General features: G+C 40.5%; 1 protein-coding gene across 3 annotated transcripts in view; it reads left to right on the forward strand.

Annotated features, from left to right (window-relative positions):
* Positions 1–22,694, forward strand: part of LOC134339491 (cAMP-dependent protein kinase catalytic subunit alpha-like) — a 219,536-nt gene that overhangs the window by 22,799 nt on the left and 174,043 nt on the right. The window contains exon 1 of one of the 3 annotated variants that reach the window (XM_063036049.1): positions 4,929–4,963. The exons of 1 other annotated variant lie outside the window; for it this stretch is intronic. In XM_063036049.1, the coding sequence (XP_062892119.1) occupies positions 4,951–4,963 (13 nt within the window). In that variant the 5' untranslated portion in view covers positions 4,929–4,950. Of the gene's footprint in view, positions 1–4,928; positions 4,964–11,365; positions 11,961–22,694 lie in introns of those variants that run through there. One more of the 3 variants, XM_063036046.1, reaches the window with a different exon arrangement.

Raw genomic sequence — 22,694 nt, forward strand, 5'->3', positions numbered from 1 at the left:
ATATATCTTATTGCTTTTCATCCCTGAGAACTTCAGTGAAAGTGCTTGTGAGGTACAGTTGTCAATTCTTTTCAGAAATATTGGCTTCTAAACATTTTGTAAAGATGCAGTTTGCTAATTCAGAGAAAGGAGCTTGTGTTGAAACTTGTGTGCTAGGAATAGCTGCCCCAATAGAACACATTTGGGAAAGTGAAGTGTTTTCATTGTAGCCTCAGCTATCCAAGATTAACGTGATGAGCTTTGAACACTTATCTGTGATCCTGTACTGCTAACAGTTCACAATGTAAAACCTTTGTGCTATCTGATTCCTATGTGATGTGCTAAAAGCATTTTTGGCAATGACTCCGTTGTATGAAAATCAGATCTGGTAAACATGGTTCTGTTGCACTATATACGACAGCGGCTATATTTCCTTAGGAGTTTGAGGAAAGACAGTATGTCACCAAAGACACACTTGCAAATTTCTACAGATGTACCATCAAGAACTGACTGCATCACCGTCTGTTATGGAGGGGCCACTACACAGTATCGAAAGAAGTTGCAGAAAGTTGTAAACTCAGTCAGCTTTGTCATGGGCACTAGCTTCCCAGCTTCTTCAAGATAATACATCAAAAAGGCAGCATCCATCATTAAAATCCCCCATCACCTTAGGGCATACTCTCTTCTCATTGCTATCATCAGCGAAGACACATAGGATCCTGAAGACACAGACTCAACATCAAGAACAACTTTTTCCCCTCTACCATCATTTCTCTGAATAGACATTGAACCCATAAATGCTACCTCATACTTTTCCCTCTTTATACTTATTTAACTTTTTATATATATTTAATGTAATTCAGTTTTTTTAATTGTTGTGCTGCTGCCACATACCAACAAATTTCACGATATATACCAGTAATATTAAACCTGATTCTGATGTAAGGTATGTTGAGGGTAAGCCGCCAGCATGCACTGGTGTCCACTTGGTGTGTATTGGGTTGTGAGGGATGCACTGATATGCATACTTCTGCAATACAGAAACCTCTTACCTCTTGAGAATGCTTGTCTGGGGGAGGGGGGAGGCAGGATATCAGGGCTGAGAGGAAAAGTGGATCACCCATGATAAAATGGTGGAGCAGGCTCAATGAGCCAAATGTCCTAATTCTGCTCCTATATTTTATGGTCTTATGGTCCAAGTGCACCTCAATGACATTTGTGCTACAGGCTGTTAGAACCAGCTTAATTACTGATGTGTGAAAGATCCATTAGTTGAGAGTAATTGAAAATGAACCTTCTAAGTGCATGGGTACCTGTACTGATAATTGAGATTGCTATAAGATGAAGTTTAGTTTTTCTAAGTGAATCTCAGACAAGCCCCAGCTCCTATAGTACCTTTTATTCCACATACCCCAATGCTATCAGTTCCTGACATTTTCTCCTCCAAAAGTATTGTAGTGATGTTCCCCTTGAGTCTGGAAGGTGACCTGCATGTTCTTAGGAATTTTCAGCTATGAAAGATAAGTTGCAAAAAGGTTTGGCATAGATGTGATGTTTTGGCCGCAATGGATGAGTTTTTGGAATGATCATTAAAGTGAATATTGGAGGGGGGAGTGTTGAAATGAGGAACAACATGTTTAGCTGAGTTGGTGTGTGAATGAGTGAGCTGGTACAGTGCTGGAATCATAAGATATAGGAGCAGAATCTGCTCTTGCAGTCGGTTGAATCTGCTCTTCTAGTCAATTATGGCTGCTTTTATTTTCCAATCCCATTATCCTGTCTTCTCCCCATAACCCTTTATCAATCAAGAACATCAGTTACTGCTATAAATCCACCCAGTGGCTTGGCCTCTACCACTCTCTATGGCAACATATTCCATAGATTTATTCATCCCCGGCTGAAGAAATTCCTCTTCATCTTACTTTTAAAGGCACATCCCTTTATTTTGAGGCTGTGTCTTCAGAACATTTTGCCCTCGTGGTTCACGCGTGAGACACTAAGGTTTGAACAAGAGTAGAAGGTTGAAGCAGATTAAGTGGGAATAAGGCAGCAGGACAGCAAGAGTGATGAATGAAGACAGAGCTTGAGAAGTGAGAAAGTTTGGACAAGGAATTATGTAAAGAAAAGACACTGGGTGTAAGTATTGTAATGAAAATGCAGGATATATGAATGATGATGGAATTGTTGCTAGAATGGGTTGTTATAGTGTAACTAATGTAGAGGTGCCTTACTGATAGCACTGCTGTGGAAGGAACCTGGCAGAAACCTACTCACTCCTATGCTGGAAGCCTGGGTGCCAGGAACTTGGTGTGAATCCAGCCAAGCATTGCTAAAGGCTCAGTGTGAAGAGCCTGTCTGAAGTATAGTGTTGGCCAAGTTAGTTTGAGCTGTCTAGCCATTCAGCATTGAAATAGGGGACTCAGGGCTGCAACCAGATCTGCTGGCTGGGTGAGGGCCATTGGTGAGGATTGGTTGTACTTTTTCCATGCAGTGATAGACTGCCTGGGCCCTATGGTCTTCATCTATTATTAGATGTGATGATAGCTGCTGTCCCCCACTTTTTTATTTAACTGCACAGCTTCCCCCACAACCCCAGCACAGAGATTCCTGTGGTTTCTGTGATAGTTGCTAATGTATAGCTTCTGCAGCCAAACAGGTCAGCAATCTGGATAGGTTGTCAAGACACAGATCAGACCTGCCAGTGTCCAGTGGTGGCCTTTACTCACTGTACTGGCCTACGTGCAGCCCTGAACTCTGATCTGTGCACTGTGTGCCCACATTGCCTGTGTCAGCCCTGTTGAACAGTAGCCCTCACAAACAACCTCACTATACTAAGCTGTGGATGATTTATTGCTGCCAGAGCCCAAGCTGATGAGGATTCATGCCAGGTTCCAGGTACAATAATGCTTAGCAAGAGGGAGAACAAAGGTTCATGCCAGATTTCCAGCATAGTCTAAGAGAATGTTATAAAGTACAGCAAGTACATACTAGTGAGAATTTGGACTGGAGAAGTAAGAAAGCAATACTGAATCATTCCTCTGCTGGATAGCCCTAAGCAAGCTACAAGTGCATTGAAGAAACCTTGTTATAAAGTTTTACCTTCACCACCTGTTACATCACACCTTTTTCAGCAATTGTCCCCAGTAGAGGCATTATTAATCCTTAAGAACTGTGTGGCTTATCTCCTGCTTGGAAGGTCCTGGAACGGAGGATGTCCTTCCAATGGTTAATGTGATCCAGGATTCAGTAAACCTGGGAGCATACCCTCAAGCATTAATTGTGTAGCCATCTGCAACATTTTCCAGCAGCTGGAAGAGTGCAGCTGCTATTGTGTACCTGTGTCTTTAAAGACATGGATTAGTCACAGCTGCAAAAAAAACTGAAGTACAGCTTTTTAGTAACATCCACTACGGTGTTACACAAGGGAACCTGACTTAAGTCAAATGGACTGTGGAATATTTGCAAAATTTCTGTTTCAGGAGCATTTTGTAAAAAGAGATATGGAACTCCCTTTTTAATTGTGGGGGAAAAATGGTGCTGGCAGACTTAAGGATCCATGTCTTAAAATGTTAAGTAGTTTGTCCTCTTAATGGATGCTGTCTATTCTGTTGAATATTTCAAATACTTCCTGCTTCTATTTCAGACTTGCAGCATATGGAGCATTCTGCTTTTCACTCTTTCTTAAATGCTGTTTGAATTCATCATTGATCTTGTCTCCCTTATGTTGCATGAGATGGAATAATTTGGGGAATAAATTAATATGTTCAGAGCAGCAGGATTCAGAAGAAACTTGTCTATGAAGTACATAGTGGACATGTGCAGGATTTCTTGCTTACCTTTGCAGTTCAGTGTAGGTCAACATTCCTGCTTCCCTTTCACTACTACTAATGTGTTGCCTATCTTCTACCGCCAGCTGACAGAACTGTTGTTTTGCTTGTGCAGCATCTTTCAATTTAGTCAACTGTCCCAATGGATCATTATCAAGCAAAGTTCACATATATTGTGTGCAGTTCTGGTCACCCCTATTACCAGAAGGATGTGAAATTTTTGAAAAGGCTGCAGAAGAGATTTACCAGACCGCTGTCTGATCTAGAGTGTTTGGGCAAGCTTAGATTGTTTATTCTGGAGCATCAGCAGCTAAGGGAAGACCTGATTAAAATTTTTTTAAATGATGGGAGGCATAGGTAAGCTCGACAGTCAGAATTTGCTTCCTGGACTGGAAGTGTCAAATACTAGTTGCCATGTGGTTAAGGTGAGAGTGCGAAAGTTTAAAGGAATTGTGTGGGGCACACTTTTACACAGAGTGATAGATACCTGGAATGAGCTGTTGGGTGGTGTTGAAGGCAGATACTATTGTGGCGTTTAGAGTCTTTCAGGTAAGTACTTGAATGGAGGGATCTGGATCATGTACAGGGAGAAGAGATTTAGTTTAATTCAACATTGTGTTCAGTGCAGATATTGCAGGCCTAAAGGCCTGTTCCTGAGCTGTTTTATGTTCTATCAAAGAAGGGATTTTAAGGACCATCTTAAAGGACGATCGATTGGCGATAAATGGAAGGAATCTCATTTTTTTGTACGCCTGGGAGCTGAAGGATGTGCTCTAGTGACAGGGACATAGAAACAGGCAGCATGCAAAAGGCCAGAACTGGAAAAGTATCAGAGGCCATGGAGTCACACAGCACAGAAACAGGCCCTCCTGCCAGACGTCAACCAATCATTTACAGTAATCCTACATTAATCCCATTGTTTTATTCTCCCCATATTCCCATCAACTCCCCCCAGATCTACACTTGAATCTTCCATTCACACCGGAAGCAATTTATAGTGGCGAATCAACCTACCAAACAGGTTTGAGCGGTTTTGGAGAAAGGTGATAATAGGGGAGGGAGAGGGCTGTAAAAAGATTAGAATATGACATAAGAATTTTAAAAGTTGGGGATGGTGCTGGCATAAGAGGTGGTGAAAGTCAGTATGGACCTGCATTGTAAGTAACATATAAATGGAACTTGGTGTGAGTTGGAATTTAGGAAGTGATTGTGTTCAGGTTTATGGGGGTGGCACTTGACTGTCCATTGTTTTTGTAGAGCATAACTGAGAACCTTTGTTCCACAACTAGCTCAGAACTCTCAGAATCTTAAAATGTTTCAGTTAGACAATTCATCATATTTTGAAATCCAAACGAGTACAGGCCCAACCTGCTCGCCTGCTCCACACAAGATGAATCCGCCACTTCAGATGCAGGTACATCAGTTAGTTTAGTTTTTGAATTAATAGTCTTTTGATGTGTTTTCTCTTCAGAGGCTTAAACGCATTATTAACTCCTAACATTTAGGAGCCTTGCTGGATTGTTAACAAGCAGGTGCTCACTAGTATGGTAGTGTTGTTAAGAGAGGTACAATTTTCAACAATCAAATTCTTGATCATTTAAAATAACCGATATAATGTGGAAGTTCAAGATAGTACCAGCGAACAATGCTTTCTCAAGCGACATCTTCTAGATAGTCCACACAACTGTTTATTTCACTTCTTCAATGTCTTTTTATCTTAACTGTGTTTCTGGAACTGTTAGAGCCTGCGATTTACAGTTTGGAGATTGATTAAGTGATCTAGCATATTGCTGTCTCCAAGAAAATTCCAGGAAGTGAATGACCTCAAGGTGAAGAAACTTAGAGACAGGGACAGGGCCTGAGCCCATAATGGACTCCATTTCTCGCTGATTAAAGTGTAGAGGAAGATTCAAACATTGAGACGAATGAAGAAACCAAGCAAGTGTTCAGCACTGACTACCTGCCTCATGCTGGCTGCTATGATGGATCTCTTGCTCATTGCTCCCAGGGGAAGGTGTCTGTGTGTGACAGCCTGTCGCTTGCTGCTCCAGAGAGAAGGCCTCTGCATTCGAGTGGTCTCTCGCTCTCTCTTATCTCTATCTCTCTTTCCCTTGATGCTGTCAGAGAATGTTATTGAAGTTCTGCAATTTATGGATTTATAGACTCTGCACTGTAGCTCAAATTGATCTCTTTCAGTTTTGTTTTTTATGTTCACTGTCTTCGCTCATTCTTGTTGCAGTTTGGCACAATTTGTTAATTTGTGCGGGAGGGGCGTGTTTGGGTTTTGATGTTCTTGCCATTTGCACTATTTGTTTTTTGGTGTTGGGGGAGGGACGATTTGTTCTTGCTATTTACTCGATTTTTTTTGATGTGGGAGGGGGTTTGATGATGCCATTTGCAGACGTCCCACCCTGCAAAAACTCACTTCAGGGAGGTCTCAACCTTGTTTCAGGGAGGTCGCAACCGGAAGTCTCAACCTCATAGCAGTCTGTGTCAATGAATTAGCCTCCCTAATATGTTGTGGTCCCTGAAAGAAATAAAAGCATAAGGTGTATCCTTATTATATTGTCTTATGCAGAAAATGTGGCATTAAAATATGTACTTATTATATTATGGAGTCTTTTTTTATTCTATTACAACTTTAAACAAGTCTACAGGGAGTTTGGCCTCATCACATAGGACATCAATAGAGTAGCACCTCAGCAGCTAGCCAGCTAGTTTAAATAACATTAGCTATGCTAATGAATGAATGATACCTGTTAAACTCACCTCAACAGGTCTTTTACAGTCATTTATCCCACCATGGGCAATAGAAAAGCCACTGTTGCAAACAGTGCAGCGAGCAACACTGTCATTATTTTTGACCCCAATTAGGCAGGATTACATTTTAGTGTAGGCTGGGGTGAAGTATGTTTTATATTTTCTTTTTTTGGAACACTCTGCCATGGTGCTGCAGGACACTAAACTGAACTGATGGACAATGAAGGAGAGAGAGAGGTCGACTGTAAAGCCCACCCGCAGAGAAAACTGATGGGTCTACTTAACACAAAGAGACACCAATCAGGATGCTCTTGCTCTCAAAAAAATAGATTTCCGGGATATTGTATATAATTTGGGGGCGTCAGGGAGCCGCTATCAATATGCGGGGAGAAGACTTCCGGAACTTCCAGGAGAGATGGGATGTCTGTATTTGAGTGATTTGTTTTTTTGTATGTGGGGGGGTTGCTTTTTCTTTGAACAACTTCCACAGTTTTCTTTGTTTTATTGCTTTCTGGAGAAGATGAGTCTGAGCTGTGTACTGCATACATACTTTGATAATAAATGAAGCTTTGAACCTTTTGAAGTTTTGGTTGAGTGGTGGGGGTGGGGAGGAAGTTGTTGTGAGTAGTCAGTCAGGAACAAATTTTGATTATTTCAGTTCCAAAGCTGCTTTGTGAATGGCTTCAGTTCCTTAGCTTTTTTTCATTTAATGCCATGTGTTCATATGAAATGAAGTTGAAACAATATTCAGTGTGAATCGACAGCTCATGTTCTAAACTGGCAGTCTTGAAAAGTTCCACATTAAGAGGTGATTTTCCCCCCTCTTGTTAAACATCTTTCTAAAATAAAAACCTTTGTATAGAAGGATGGGATGAATACACTTATACTAACCCAGACAAGAAAACTAGGACTGGGTCTTGAAACATAAAATAGTATGCCAGAGGAACAGGTCCTTCAGCCTATAATGTCTGTGCAGACCTTGATGCCAAATTAAATTAATATGTTCTATCTGCACATGATCATATCTCTCCATTCGGTGCATGTTCAAGTTCAAATTTGTAATGTGACTATACATGTATACAGCTAAACAAAACAACGTTCCTCTGGACCACAGTGCACCCATAAAATATATCACACAAAGCACGTATAGCAAAATATTACTGTAAATAAGTTAATGAAATATAATTCAAAATGCATGTAATGCATAGCACAGGTAAACAGCTTGCAGTCCTAGTGATGAGACCTCAGTGGTGGCAGGGTATTCACTAGTCTCACAGCCTGAGGAAAGAAACTGTTACTCAGTCTGGCAGTCGTAGCCCTGATACTCCTGTATCTCCTTCCTGATAGTAATGGGCCAGAGAAGTTGTGGGACATGTGGTAGGAATACTCAACACTGCTTCATCTACAACGTTGTCAGTAAATGTCGCAAATAGTGGAGAGTGAGATCCCGGCAATCCTCAGTGGTTTGTATCTCTGTGGGGTCTTGAGGCCTATTCATATGCTACTCAAAAGCCTCTTGAATGCAGTTTTATATAATTTCTGTCCACATCCTATTCCTTGTGAGTAATAGGTACACATCAAAAAGGCGCAACAGCGCCTTTATTTCCTGCAGAGCGTCAGAAAGCTCACCTCTGTCCCAGGATACTGACGGACTTTTACCACTGTACCATTGAGAGCATACTCACCAACTGCATCTCAGTGTGGTATGGCAATTGTCCCGTATCGGACCGCAAAGCACTCCAGCGTATGGTGAAAACTGCCCAGTGGATTATCGGCACCCAATAGCCCACCATTGAGAACATCTACCATAAACGCTGCCTGGGCAGGAAGAAAAACATTATCAGGGATGCACCTCCCCCTAACCATGGACTTTTTACTCTCCTCCCATCCGGTAGGCACTACAGGAGCCTCCGCTCCCGCACCAGCAGGCATAGGAAGAGCTTCTTCCCTGAGGCTGTGACACTGCTGAACCTCTCATCACAGCGCTAAGCAGTATTGCATCCATATTGTACTGTCTCAGTACTTTTATATTTGTGTGCTGTAGCACTTTTTCTATTCGCAGTTATTTTGTAAATAGCACTATTCTTTGCAATTCTGGTCAGATCCTAAATGCATTTCATTGGCTTTGTATCTGTACTCGGCACAATGACAATAAAGTTGAATCTAATCTAACTTGCTGTATGGGTTTTTTTTAAAAGCAGGAGACAGTTGCTGATCAGTTTCTAAATAGCGTCAGTCGCATGCAGTTGTGTGGCTGTTAGATGCTACACCATGCTTGGAGCAATTACTTTTTAAATTGTGTCAGTTGCATGTGTTTGTGTTCAAAAAGCAGTGATTTTTGACACGAACACGAGAAATTCTGCAAATGCTGGAAATCCAAAGTATCTCTCACAAAATGGTGGAGGAACTCAACAAGTCAGGCAGCATTTTTATCACTGATAGTTGACACGAAATAAGCAGTAAGATGTCGGAACTGTTTTGTTCATTGTAGTTTCAAACCTTCAGGCTTGGAGATGCTAGAAATGGCTGAGAGTGAAAATGAAATTATTTCACTACTTCAGCAAGTTAGGAATTACAAAGAATTTGAAGGCATCAAATAACATCTTGAATGTTGAAGTATAAATAACTATTTGGAGGGTGCATTCATCTAAAACGGGGGTTTCCAACCTTTTTTGCCATGGACCATTAAGCAAGGTGTCTAAGGGTCCCAGGTTGGGAGCTCCTGGTCTAAACCATTGTATGAAGACAGCCCATTATCTGCACTCAGATTCTGTGCTGATTTTGTTCATTTACAGTCAATCAAAAGAACATGGCAGATGAATTCCTCCATTGATAACTATTGGGAACTAATACAGTTTTATAGTACTGTAGAGGTATTGGTGTTGTAATTGTTCTGTATTTAATTTAAAATACATAAATTGTTGCTGCATTAAACAGCTGGTCTTTTTATACTGCTTAGTTATTTCCAAGAAAATTTGGTTAATTGTGACAGCCGCTTAATTGGACCAAAATGTACTGTCCCAATGTGTCCCAACTGAATGGAATCCAGGGCATCACCTTTTTTCAAATAAACTTTTATTTTAAAAATTGTACTGAAAATAAGGTTGATGCAACAGGACAGCAGTTAGTGCTACTGCCTCATGGCTGCAGAGATCCTCCTCCTTCCCAGGATGTACTTGTAAGTAGACTACCTTGTTAATCAAGTGGATAAATTCCCCTTGGTGTAGGTAAGTGGAAAATGAACCAAAGAGGAGTTGACGGGCATGTGAGAATAATTTGTAGAGTGACAAGGAAATAAGAGAGGAACTGAGACTTAAGGAATCAGTTTGCTAGAAGCCAGCATGGATCATGTAGAAGAAATTACTATGTTCTGTCATCATAAGTAAGAAAGAAAGATATGGGGAAACAGATTCCATTTAAAATATCTGGTTGCCTTCACTCATCCAATAAGTTATTTCCTTCTGTCATGTTATGAGAAATATTAATGAGACTGTAGAATCCTTTGGCCCTTATTTGCTGTGCAGATTTTTTAAAGAGACCTTTTTTCCCCACCACTCTATAATAAGGCATGATAGTAGACAGATGTAAATGAGAATTCCTGTAATAGTTATCAGTTTCAGCATTTATAGTAACAATAATCACCTGACTGAGTAGCATGAAGTATTGTATACATTACCAGTTAAGCTATTCCTATAGCACTTACTAAATCTGTGACCTCCACCACCAAGGATGAGAGAAGCAGGTACATTGGAATATCAATACCTGTAAGTTTCCTTTCAAGTTACACATCATCCTAATTTGGAAATGTAAAGCTGGCCCTTTATTATTGCTGGGTCTAAATCCTCGCATTCCTTTGCCCAATAGCTCCCCAAGCTCACCAAAGCAACTCCAGCTTTGAAGGCAAGCCATTAACACCCAAGCTCTCAAGGATAGTTCAGCTTGGACAATAAGAGCTTGCTCTGCCGAGGTCTGAGGAAAAAGTGAATGAATAAATAAATATAATGTCAGTGTTGGGTTCCAGACTATTGAGACATGCACAATTAAACTGTGGCAAATCACTTTTATTCTCTCTGTGTTCTGTACCCGTTTCTGCTCTCTTGGTTTTGCTTTTGCTGTACTTTGTGATAAGACTTGTTCCTAATCCTCATTGCCCACCCCCTCCCTCTGTGTCCTCTCCATGGTCTGATCTATTCACAGATGCTGCCCTCAACCTGTGGTTCAGAGGAATTATGAAACAGAGCAAGTAATCCATGAAACTTCTGTTACAGTATCTAGTGTAACATTACATTACACTGCTTGCCCAAAATAGATGCCTGTGTACAAAATTAAAAATTAGTCATCCTCATTATCATTGCCTTCTGAATTTTAGTCTGCCCATTAGGGGTGATAAATGGTTCTTGTGGCTGTTTCATTACATATATCAGTGAAATATTAAATCAAAGTGATCTTGTTTCATAATGAAATTGAACAGCTGCTGTTACTGAGAAAGTTGGTCGCTTTTGTTCTGGTTGTTTACAGTGATAGAAACTCCAAATGTTTTTTTCAATCCCCTTGCTAATTTTCTTTACTGCACTACCACCCAGTCTCTGGCTGACTAATATATACTTAAGGAGGTTGGTGTTTGAAAAGGGGAGGGCTTGTTAGTGTTAGTAGATGCGTCAAAGTATGACTAAGTATGTTTGAAAGGTGTGTACCAAATGTAGATTGACATGTTTGCTAATCTTTACAAAGTGTGCCTTCCGACTCGTATTACAAGCTTTGCTGTCTGCCGCCTCACAGTTGCTTTAGTAATTGTGCGAAGCAGACGGTAGAAGCACTGCTCTGAACGTGTTCTGCCTGAATTTCCAAAGGTTTACTGTGAGCAGTATGCCCAAACTTACCACATCATTGGCCTGAAGCCAGAAGGAAGTTTTTTTTTGTGTTCTTACTGTCTTTTAAGCAACCAGCTGGAAGCAGTGTATATCAGTATCAGCGCTGCTGTGGACTGCTGCTCTTTAATGTGTATCACCAGGAAGGTGTGCAGTTTACTGCAGACTGCTTGGCTAGCCTGTGCATTAGTTCCATTTGCTGAGTGAAGCCAGCATGTTGTTTGAGTCTTGCTGTTAAAATCAGCTCCGTTTTTCTCTGTTGTGACTGTTGATGATACAAGACAAAGAAAGAAGAAACCTGCGGATCTATGTTTTAAAATCATGAATCAATGTTCAGAGGTGACCTGTCAACGAGCTGCTGATCGCAAAGGGTCAAAGATGTCCTCTGCTTTTCAAAAACTTGAGAACTTGGCCATAAGGCTTTTTAACAGGAATACACGGGGGTCTTCACAGGACTTTGAAACGACAGGTTCAGAAAGTGACACCAGACAGGAATCGGAACATTGTTTAGCCTGGAACTTGCACAGTGAGTGTCTATTTATATACTAAAAGCTATCTCCTCTTTTTGACCAATTTAATGCTTGACTGAATTCCCATGCTACTGTTAATTAAATGCTCAATGTGGTATCACTTAATTGCAGTGTATTTGAATATTTGCTTATAGCTGGGGGGATTTGAGCTGTAATGAAATACCTGAATTATAGGCATGATGAAAAGCTGTTTGCTTAATTTACTGTGCAGTGCTTTCATGGAGAAGCTCAGGTATCCTTGGATTTCAGGTCCAAGTGCAGGTGCTGCAGCTCTTTGTGCGGAGAACCCAACCGGCTCAACACAGAGCATCTTCTCATTTGAATATCTGTCAGGACTAAGCTGCTTTTGATATTTCAGTGCTGCCAGTGAAAAGGCCGTGTTGAATTTAGTGCAGCAGTAGGTTTGCCAGTTTGCTCAGCTGTTCTCTGTGAATAAGACAAGATGCTTATAACTTGTCCTCTAGGTTTCTTTTTAAAGTGCATTAGAATGGGGTATTGCTTTGTGGTTTTATTGCCCCATGGAACTTGGGTTTTAATTCAATGTAAATGTTGGTATACAGTCTCTGTGATTCCTGTAAACTGGGATCCTAAAAAATTGATTGTGGCCAGTATCAGGCTAGTTTGTCTTGCATTTTGGCTCCAAAACTGCCGTTAGGCAAATAGGTTTGTTTTTCTGTGGTTAGGATAGAAGAGTGGGTGCTTTACTCTCCTTGAATATGCCTTTGACCTTGGGAATGTTTGATGTTGACATTGTCTCCATTGGAAATCATGAGGCTATTTGGCCCATTTCATCTGTGATAGCTCTTTAATCATACATGCAATGATTTCCTTTTCAATCGTATTTCCAAATCACTTTTAAGAGATTACCAATGAATCTGCTGTCAACGTCGTTTCACAAAGTGTATCGTAAATCATTTAAACAAAGTATATCCTCGTTGGTTATAGAGTTGTAGAGCATGGAAACAGGCCCTTTGGCCTGACTTGCACGTGCTGACCAAGGTTCCCATCCAAACCAGTCCGCATTTGGCCCATATAACTCTGGACTTTTTATATCTATGTAATCATCCAAATGCCTTTTTAAACATTGTAATTCTACCCCCCCCCAAACTATTTCCTCCAGCCACTTGTTCCATATACCCACCAAAAAAGAATAAGTTGCCTTGTGGGTCCGTTTTAATCTTCTCTCTCTCTCTCTCTCTCTCTCTCACTTTAAATCCATATCCTCTAGGTTAAGTTAGGTCTCCCTAACTTGCAGAAAAAATTTTGGCTGTTCACCTTGTCTTTGCCCCTTGTGATTTTATATACTCCTATAAGGCCACCCCTTACCTTCCTGTGCTCCAGGGGTTAAGGTCCTAGTTTATGCAGCTTCTCCTTATAACCCAAGCTTTCCAGTCCTGATAAAGTGAAGGGTTTCGATCTGAAACATTGACTGTTTACTCTTTTTCTATAGATGCTTGTCTGGCCTGTTGAGTTCCTCCAGCATTTTGCGTGTATTACTTTGATTTCCAGCATCTGCAGATTTTCTCTTGTTTGTGGTAACATCTGTGTACATATTTTAGGTTATCTTGAATTTGCAGCCTCCTACCCTTTAGTGGAACTCTTCCTCCTTAAATCTTTCAAACCCCCCCCCCTTAAATATCTAACACTTTTTATAATTTATCCAACAGTTTCAAATATTTTTATTTGTTCCTCCTCTTCCAAACCCCATACTTCTGCTCTTACAACTAGCTTTTGTAAAATTGTGACACTTTTTATATTGCATGTTCTCATGAGTGGCTTGTGGCACGACTAACAGAGCTGCTATTTACCAGCTCCAGTGACTTAGATTCAATCCTGCCCTCTTGTATTTTCAGTATGGAATTTGTGCATTCCCTCTGTGATGGGGTGTGTCTCCTCTGGGTGTATTGGTTTTCTCCCACATCTCAGGAGTGTGGATTGGATAGGTTAAATGGTTGGAGTAAAAATGCCCTTAGTTCAGGTGAGTGGCAGAATCTGGGTAGAGCTGAAGAGAATGTAGGGAGGATGTGGGGTTAATGAGTTAATTAGGTAAATGGATATTGATTGGCGCTAACTCAGTGTGCCAGTGGGCATGTTTCATGCTGCATGGCTCTGTTTCCTCTCAAGCTGCTTCACTGTGTTCTTTGTGTTGGGTTGTTAATATCACACCTGCCCATTTCACCAGTGTGGGCAGATGTGTGTGAAGTCTACTAATTCTTCACTGATCAATACATTTACAAATGTTTCTGTTGTCTTCAGAATATGAAATGCCACCTTGTATACCTGGGATCATCATTTGTAATTTTTTCCCCTCATACTTGTCGCTTGCCGTTTTTGACTTCAATTCCTTTGTGCAAGTCAAATGAAAAATGCTTAGTTGAAAATTGGCTGAAAATGGAATTGTGCTCAATTCTAGGTAGCTTTCATTCATGGGGAGATTCATTTCCTACCATTTTCAGAGGATATTTTCAACGTGACTGTCCCAGACAGCATCACCAGCAATGTGAACACATACAATTTGTCTCCAGCATGATTTTAAACCCCAAAACAAGTATTTATAACTGTTTTTTCCTCTCAAAACTATTATTTAAAGGGTTAAAATTCGAACTACATTCTTTGAGATCAGTGCCGGCTGCAATATCAATTAGACTTTCACAAATCCCTGAATTGCTATGTCCATGAAAGTCAAGAATATGTTTACTCCATGCTTCCTAGTATTTGGCTATTCCAGCGGTGACCTTTTCCATGTTTTCTTATTGTTCACTGCTGGATTGAAGAGGTCACCCAAATCTCAAACATATGAAGAATCTTAATTGAGTTAAAGGGCAAATAAATGCAGACGGAGGGGACAGTACAGTTATTAATGATTAGATTAGATTATGAAGACACGCAGTCCTCTTTTATTGTCATTTAGTAATGCATGCATTAAGAAATGATACAATATTTCCTCCGGTATGATATCACAAAACACAGGACAGACCAAGACTGAAAAAACTTAACAAAACTACATAATTATAACATATACTTACAACAGTGCAACAATACCATAACTTGATGAAGAAGTCCATGAGTACAGTAAAAAGTTCAAAGTCTCTCAAATGTCCCACATCTCATGCAGATGGGAGAAGGAAGAAAAACTCTCCTTGCCATGCCCGACCACAGTCCAACTCCAATCAGCTCTCCGACACCGAGTACTGAGCGCCATCTCTGTCCGAACGATTCGACCTCAATCTCGGTCGCCAACAGCAGGCAAAGCCAGGGATTTTGAGGCCTTCCCTCCGAAAGATTCCCAATCGTGCAGTAACAACAGCAGCGAACTGACGTTTCAGAAATTTCTCCAGATGTTCCCCTGTGCTTTCATGTCTGTGTCCATTAAATCACAATTGTCCACGGCCCCTATTTAATGGATACGATATCATTTTTTACCGGAGGGCTGCGCACACGCGGCGCGCTGCTCTCTCTCCTCCCGCCGTTTAATGACCGTACCCTAGCCATGTTAGTCCTTGAACCCATCTTCCAGCAATTTGCTGCCAGGGGTGCTTCGCTATAAGTTTGTAGTATGTCTCTGGCCTCCTTCCATGAAGTGTGTTTCCTATATCCCCTAGCATACCACTCCCCTACTGCAGCATCCATTCCCTTGTAGCTGGAGATATGCTGTTATTATTATGCTTTGGCTATTGGAGCCAGCTGCAGAGAGTGCACCTGCATGGATAACTACTGTCATCTGCAAAAACTTGCAAATGATCAATAGAGTACACAACTCTGAAACTGACACACTGCTGCATAACGCAAGGATACCTGCAGATCTCATACTGTATGCAATTTTTACATTTGGCATTAAGGTGACCTGAAACACACTTTCAATGACTTTAAAATGCAGAAAAACAACATTTATTTTAGGCTTTTGTATTCTTGCAGTAACTGCTTCTTTAATCCCATGGGATTTGTTAATGTATTTTGAACAGCATACACATCAAACAAGTACTGATAGTTCAGGTCAATTTAGCCAGTGGATTTAGCAGCTCCTAAACTGCTTTGGGACTGTGCGGTGTTGGCTGACCATAGATGAGCGATGGTGGAGAGCACTACAATTATCCATCATTGGATTGATAGAAAATTGAGCAAGATGCCTGTACCAAATAGTATTTGTGTGACTATGGGTGTGAATTTACATTAGTCATTTATTTATTTACTTATTTAGAGATGCATGTAAGTTGTTGGCTGAAAATGTAAGCCGTCTTGTCACATAGAATGGCATGCCAACATCTGCATCTGAGGCCTAAGGCATATGTGGAAATCGGCACTTAGGCAGGCAGAGTAAGACTTTGAATATTTGAGTAGCTGGGAGCTTGAATGGAGAGAATGGGGTCAATCAAGACTTGAGTTCAGTATGGGAAATTAGGGAAGTTGGGTCAGGGCTGAAGTTAACTTAATAGAGAAATAGTCAGGAGCTTTAGCAATGTCAGCAGCAATTGGTTGGGAGTGTGAGTACAGTGGGAGCAAAGCATAGGCAGAACATAATCCTCAGGGGTTGAATGTGCCATACTGAATGGCATAGACCAAATAAAGATGGTCTCCTTTATGTGACAGAAAAGCAGGCCTCACTTTCCTTGAAGGTCAGATTGAATGTGAAACATCTGGATCATTTACAGACCTAGGGCATGCAAGTGCATTTTGTGTGTTTGATGTCAAAATTTGCATTACATACCATTTGCTATATCTGCAAATATACAGGACCTCTGAATAGATGTCTCAGACAGAGGAGGGTGCAGAACAAATTCACCAAACTCTACAACGAGTACATTAAGGAAGCAATTCAAAGTTCAGAGAACCTTTATTATCAAAGTATGTATGCAGTATACAACCCTGAGATTTGTCTTCCTGAAAACCGCCACAAAACAAAGAAACACCATGGAACTCATTCAGAGAAAGCATCAAGCACGCAATGCACGAAAAAACAAATCATGCAAGTGGCAAAAAAAGAGTGAATAACACACGCAATATTAAACATCAAACTGCAGAGTCGTTGAAATAGTATCGGAATATTCAGTTTAGTTCAGTTAAATTTAGCGCTGTTGCATTCGTTGACTGCAGGTCACAGAGCCAGTCCATCCTGATCAGTTTAAAAGATGGAGTAACAGGAAACACATACAACATGAACTGCAGAGTCCAATCCACAAACCACGTCGATCAAACCTTGCCCAAGACCCAGGATTCCTGCACATCTCTAGCAGCATGAGCAAGACTTGTCAAATGCAGGCAGACGACGCTGTACACCTTCTCATCTTCGATTGCAATTTTGCTCGCCTCTTTAATTGGCAAGTTGGTCAAAAATTGGAGCTGATCGAGGGTTCACACCCTATCATTAGGCCGTGCACTCTGTTCTCAACCCCGCCGAATTCCCTTCGAGACAGCAAAAGCGCAGGTTGCTCAGTTGGCCCAAAAGCACATTATCTATTCATGCACACATTAGTAATAAAATTATATTTAAAAGGAGAAGAAGAATAGTTTTATGAATGCCACTGTTAGTCATCTTGTCTCAGTCTTTAAATTGAGTTAGGTTTTAAATTGAATTCCTTTACCTACCACACCAAATTTTTAAGCTATGATATATACATACGTGACTTCGTCAGCTGCAAAATAAATCTCATCGTATAGTCCATTATGAAGGAGTCTCTATAAATTGTGAAACCAACAGTCCACTTCAGCCAGCAGCGTCAGCTTTTTACTTCGATGTAATAGCTAATACAGCATAATATGATATGAAACTGATTGAGATGTGGCTGAGAAATGTGATGCTGCAATACCTCAGCAAGTATTTTAAGTTTATAGCTGGAATGTGTCTTGCACTTTAAGAAAAAACAAGCTAAGCCCGAACTCTGGAACTAGTTATGTTTAAGCTAAGTTGTTCCAATTCATTTGCAATGCTGGCATCTGCCTGACAATATGGAATGCTGCTCGCCAGCACTTCCTGATGAAATTAGGAATGGACGATAAATGCTGGCTATGCCAGTGATGTCCACATCCTGAAAACTGAATAATGACCTGTTTACAAAAAACACAGGATAGTTCCAACCCAGTGAAACTACCTTAATCAGTAACAATTGTTAGAAGATATTTCAGTAATCAAACAGATCATTGTGAATTGATGCTTGATGGTCAGCAGTACGTTGAAAGGCTTGTTCCCATATGATTTTGTAGCACTTCCTCACCAAAAATCTGCCCATTGACACCCAGTTTGTATTGCACTGTGACCGTTCAGTCCAGACCCAGACCTTCTCAAAAAAAATTCAAAAAAAAAATGGATTCCAGAGGTGAGATGAACAGTGACTGGCATTTGGCAGAGTGTGACATCAACTAAGTTGATGGGCATTCAAGAAGTCATACAGAGAAACATAGTTGTGGATGTTGTTTACTAATGATCTTGGCCTTCGGCTGTCACTGCAAGAGCTCCTCTGGGCAGTGTCCTAGGTCCACCCATCAACAGTTGCTTCATCAGTATCCAACTTTCCAACATAAGATTCACGTTTTGATTGTTCAGTAATGATTGCAGTTTTGATTCTGGTTGTAACTCAGCTAACGACTATGTACAGCAAGACTTGGTAATCATTTAGACATGAGCTGATAAATGGCAGTTAAGACTTGCATAGCTGAATACTAGGTATAACCATTTTCAGCAAGAAAGAGTCTAATCATCTTGTTATTATCATTATAAATTCTTCAACATCAACCTGGGGATCACCACTGACCAGAAACTCAAACTGACCAACCACAAAGCAATGGCTACAGAGCAAGTCTGAGTCTGGTTATCATGGTGCATGTGATTTGCATCCTAACACCCCAAAGCCTACAAGGAACAAGTAGACAAGTGTGATGGAATACTTTCTGCTTGCCAGGAAGAGTACATCACTAATAACTGCCAAGAAGCTTGACAACACCCAGGATAAAGCATTCCAAATGATTGGGATTCCATCAACTGCTGAGGCACTTACTCACCAAGCCTACCTTAACTCAACCTCCCAAACTCAACCTCTTTCACCATGAAATCCAAAGGCAGGAGGCACAATGGAAGGCCACCATCAGATGTTTATCTCATTTACACTAAAATGCTCTGGGTCTGAATCTTAGCCTTTCCCCACCCAAAAGCACTGTGGCATCACCTTCATTACAGGGGCTACTGTGGACCAAGAAGGCTGCTCACCAGCACTTCCTGATGAACTTAGGAATGGACAATAAATGCCAGCTATGCCAGTGATGTCCACATCCTGAAAACTGAATAAATAAAGAAAGGCAAATCTCCTTTTCACAATATAGCACTCTAATGGAAGGTAAAGGACGACATTTTTTTTTGTTGGAGAGAGCGTAATTGTGGGAATAAAGCTTCTATAAGTTGAACCGTAATTTAATGAGAGTGTGGTAACCTGTCTAAATGACTATCGCCCTGTAGCACTTGTATCCACAGTAATGAAGTGTTTTGGGAGGCTAATGTTGAGGCTCCTAGCTCAATGGTGACTTGAATCCACTCTAATTTGCCTATGGAAGCAATAGGTCTACAGCAGATGCTATCTCGTTGGCTCTTCACACAACCCTGGAACATCTAGACAGCAAAGATGCATATATCTGGATGCTCTTTATCGATTATAGTTCAGCATTTAACACCATCATCCCCTCAAAACTAATCAGTAAACTCCAAGACCCAGGCCTCAATAACCCCCTTGTGCAATTAGATCCTGGAGTTCCTCACCTGTAGACCCCAGTCTGTTCAAATTGGCAAAACCATCTCTCCACAATCTCCATCAGTACAGGAGCACTACAGTGATGTGTATTTAGCCCCCTGTTCAACTTGCTTTACGCCTATGACTGTGTGGCTAGGTGCCCCTCTAACACCATATGCAAGTTTGCTGATGGCACCACTATTGTGGGCTGTATCAAAGGGGCTGATGAATCAGCATACTGGAGGGAAATTTAAAACTTGACTGAATGATGGAATAACAACAACCTCTCACTCAATGTCAGTAAGATCAAAGAACTGATTGTAGGCTTCAGGAGAGGGAAACCAGAAGTCCATGAGCCAGTAATCATCAGAGGTGGAAAGGGGAGTAACTTTAAATTACTTTCCCAGAAGACCTGTCCTGGACCCATCATATAAATATTATTGCGAAGAAAGCATGACAGCGCCTCTACTTCCTCAGGAGTCTGTGGAGGTTCGGCATGTCATCGAAATCCTTGGCAAACCTCTATAGATGTGGGTGAAAAGTGTGCTGACTGGCTTCATTACGGCCTGGTATAGAGACACCAGTGCCTTTGAGCAGAAATTCCTATAATGGTTATATATTCGTAAAACCCTCCCAAGCATTGAGCACATCTATGTGAAATGTTGCTGTAGAAAAGCAGCATCCATCATCAAGGCCGTACTCTTTTTTTTCACCGCTGCCGTCAGGTAGAAGGTTCAAGTGTCTCCAGACTCACAACTCTAGATTCAAAAATAGTTATTAGCCCTCAGCCATCAGTCTCTTGAACAAAAGGGGATAGCTACACTCATTTAAGGACTCTGTTACAGTATTTCATGCTCGACATTTATAGCTATTTATTTATATCAGCATTTGCAGTTTGTTTACAGTTAACAATTCCTGATGTTTATAGTTTACAGTTACTCTTTTATAGGTTTGCTAAGTATGCCCGCTGAAAAGCAATCTCGGGGTTGTATGTGGTGACTTGTATGTACTCTGATAATAAGTTTCACTTTGAATTTAAAGTTTACATGATTGGTTTATGTTAGGCAGTATGTACTTTTAGCAGCCTCACATCAATAATGGTGAATAATGCCTACAATGCTTATGGCAGGTAATATCTGCACCATATTATCATATATCCCAACAGCAACTGCAAACCACTTCCATGACTTAATATTTAAATAAATGGAACTCAATTCAAGAATCTATTTTAATGGGTGTAATCTAGCAGGGAGGTTTACAGCACAACATTCCCACATTCTTCAAATTCTCTTACAACTATTTATTACATACATAAAATAATCCAATGTTAAAACCAACATTTTCATGTGAATAATTAGAAGCTGCTGAATAATTACCACAAGATGTTGATCTAGCCTTTATTAAAGGGTGGGGAAGCTTCTGGTCCTGCCATATTCTCATATGATTGAACTAATGTCTAAGATCTAGATTATGACATACACGATTACCATCTAAGCACACCACAAATGCAGCTTGTGCAATGCAACTGTGACATTTCCCCCTATAATCTTGTGAAGTCTTGTACAATCACCTACTCTGAAGTGGTAGCACTGTTGGTGAGTATGACGTCGAGTTGTGAATGTACTGAAGATCCTAATGGTGCCATCTCTTAGAAGACTTAACCAGTTCAATGATATTTGTTTGTGTTCTTTTCAACTCGTCATCAATATTTCCTTTTATGCTGCAAGGTACGGGTCATACTTTGAAGAGCATTAATGTGGCATTCTCTTTTGGATGAATCTTGTTTTTGTAACCCAAATTCATCCTGAGCTCTTGGGGGTAATTTCTTCATGCTCCTTATCTTGCTCCAATATAACTTCACTTTTGAAAGCCAGTTCTGGTCTGTCAAATTAAGAATTCTTTTTTTCCTCCAGGAACAATGGAAAGAAGACGTTTTACACCAGAATTTCATATTATCCCTTTCAGCTTGATTTTCTCTCCTTATGTAGGTGTGAATGATATTCAACTTAAAGTTCGGTGTACTATCTGACCAAATTTGCTTGTGTTCATATCACCAGTCGCTGTAGAACCAGTGTCAAATTCCATAAACACATCTTTTCCCAATAAGTACTGAAGAAAAGGTAGAATTCTAACTGAACATGCTCAGTACAGATCAGTGGTTCCCAAATTTTTGTGGGCTTCTGTCTTCTTGACTGTCACACTACATCCCCAGCACCCTCCTTCCTTTCCAGCCATTATATAAAAACCATAAAGAATTTTTATTTATGATGCATGGTGAAAGAACATAGGAACTGCAAATTCAAGGCAGTGACAAATAGTTGCTGACAGTATTTAAATCTACAAATTTAATTACAGTAAAACAATTTTCAACAATTTTAGAGCGTATTGTACATTAGTAGTCCAACTTCATTGCTTTTTTGCCTTTCAATGGGATGGAAGGGCTTGGTGCAGTGATATCAGCTTCTCTACATCTGGCTGAACATCACTCAGGTGGAGTCTCTGATTCCCATGTTCAGTAATTTGCAGTCTGTTTCGTTGCTTTGAAAGAAGTTGAGCGACTGCACTGAAAGCGGGTTCCTCTAAATATGATGTTTGAAAGGCAATTAAAAAAATCTAGACCTTTTCCACAGTGCACGATAGTGTTCAGAGATTTCTTTCTGTATTCAAAGGTCTTGATATGATTCTATTGAACCCCAGCTTCTGCACAGTCGTTTTGTGGCAAGATCAGTTATTCCTCCATTGTTCTTGTTAATTCAACATACAACTGCTCAGAGATGGGTTTTGTTACCCAATCTGGAATTTGGATCAAGAGAAGAGCACACTGTATTTGAAGATCATCTGGTATTCTTTCTTTCTTGTCCAACACAAAGAGGCTCGGAAATTGGAAAAGGTAGCAACAGCCAATATTCCGCTTAAGTAGGGCTAATGTGGATAGAAATGTGGAGACAAACGGATTGAATTTAAGAAGATTCAAACTATCTAACATTCTGTGTTAAGAAGCAGGATCTGGATGGACTT

Source organism: Mobula hypostoma, chromosome 29 (genome assembly GCF_963921235.1).
Source record: "Mobula hypostoma chromosome 29, sMobHyp1.1, whole genome shotgun sequence".
NCBI lineage: Eukaryota > Metazoa > Chordata > Chondrichthyes > Myliobatiformes > Myliobatidae > Mobula > Mobula hypostoma.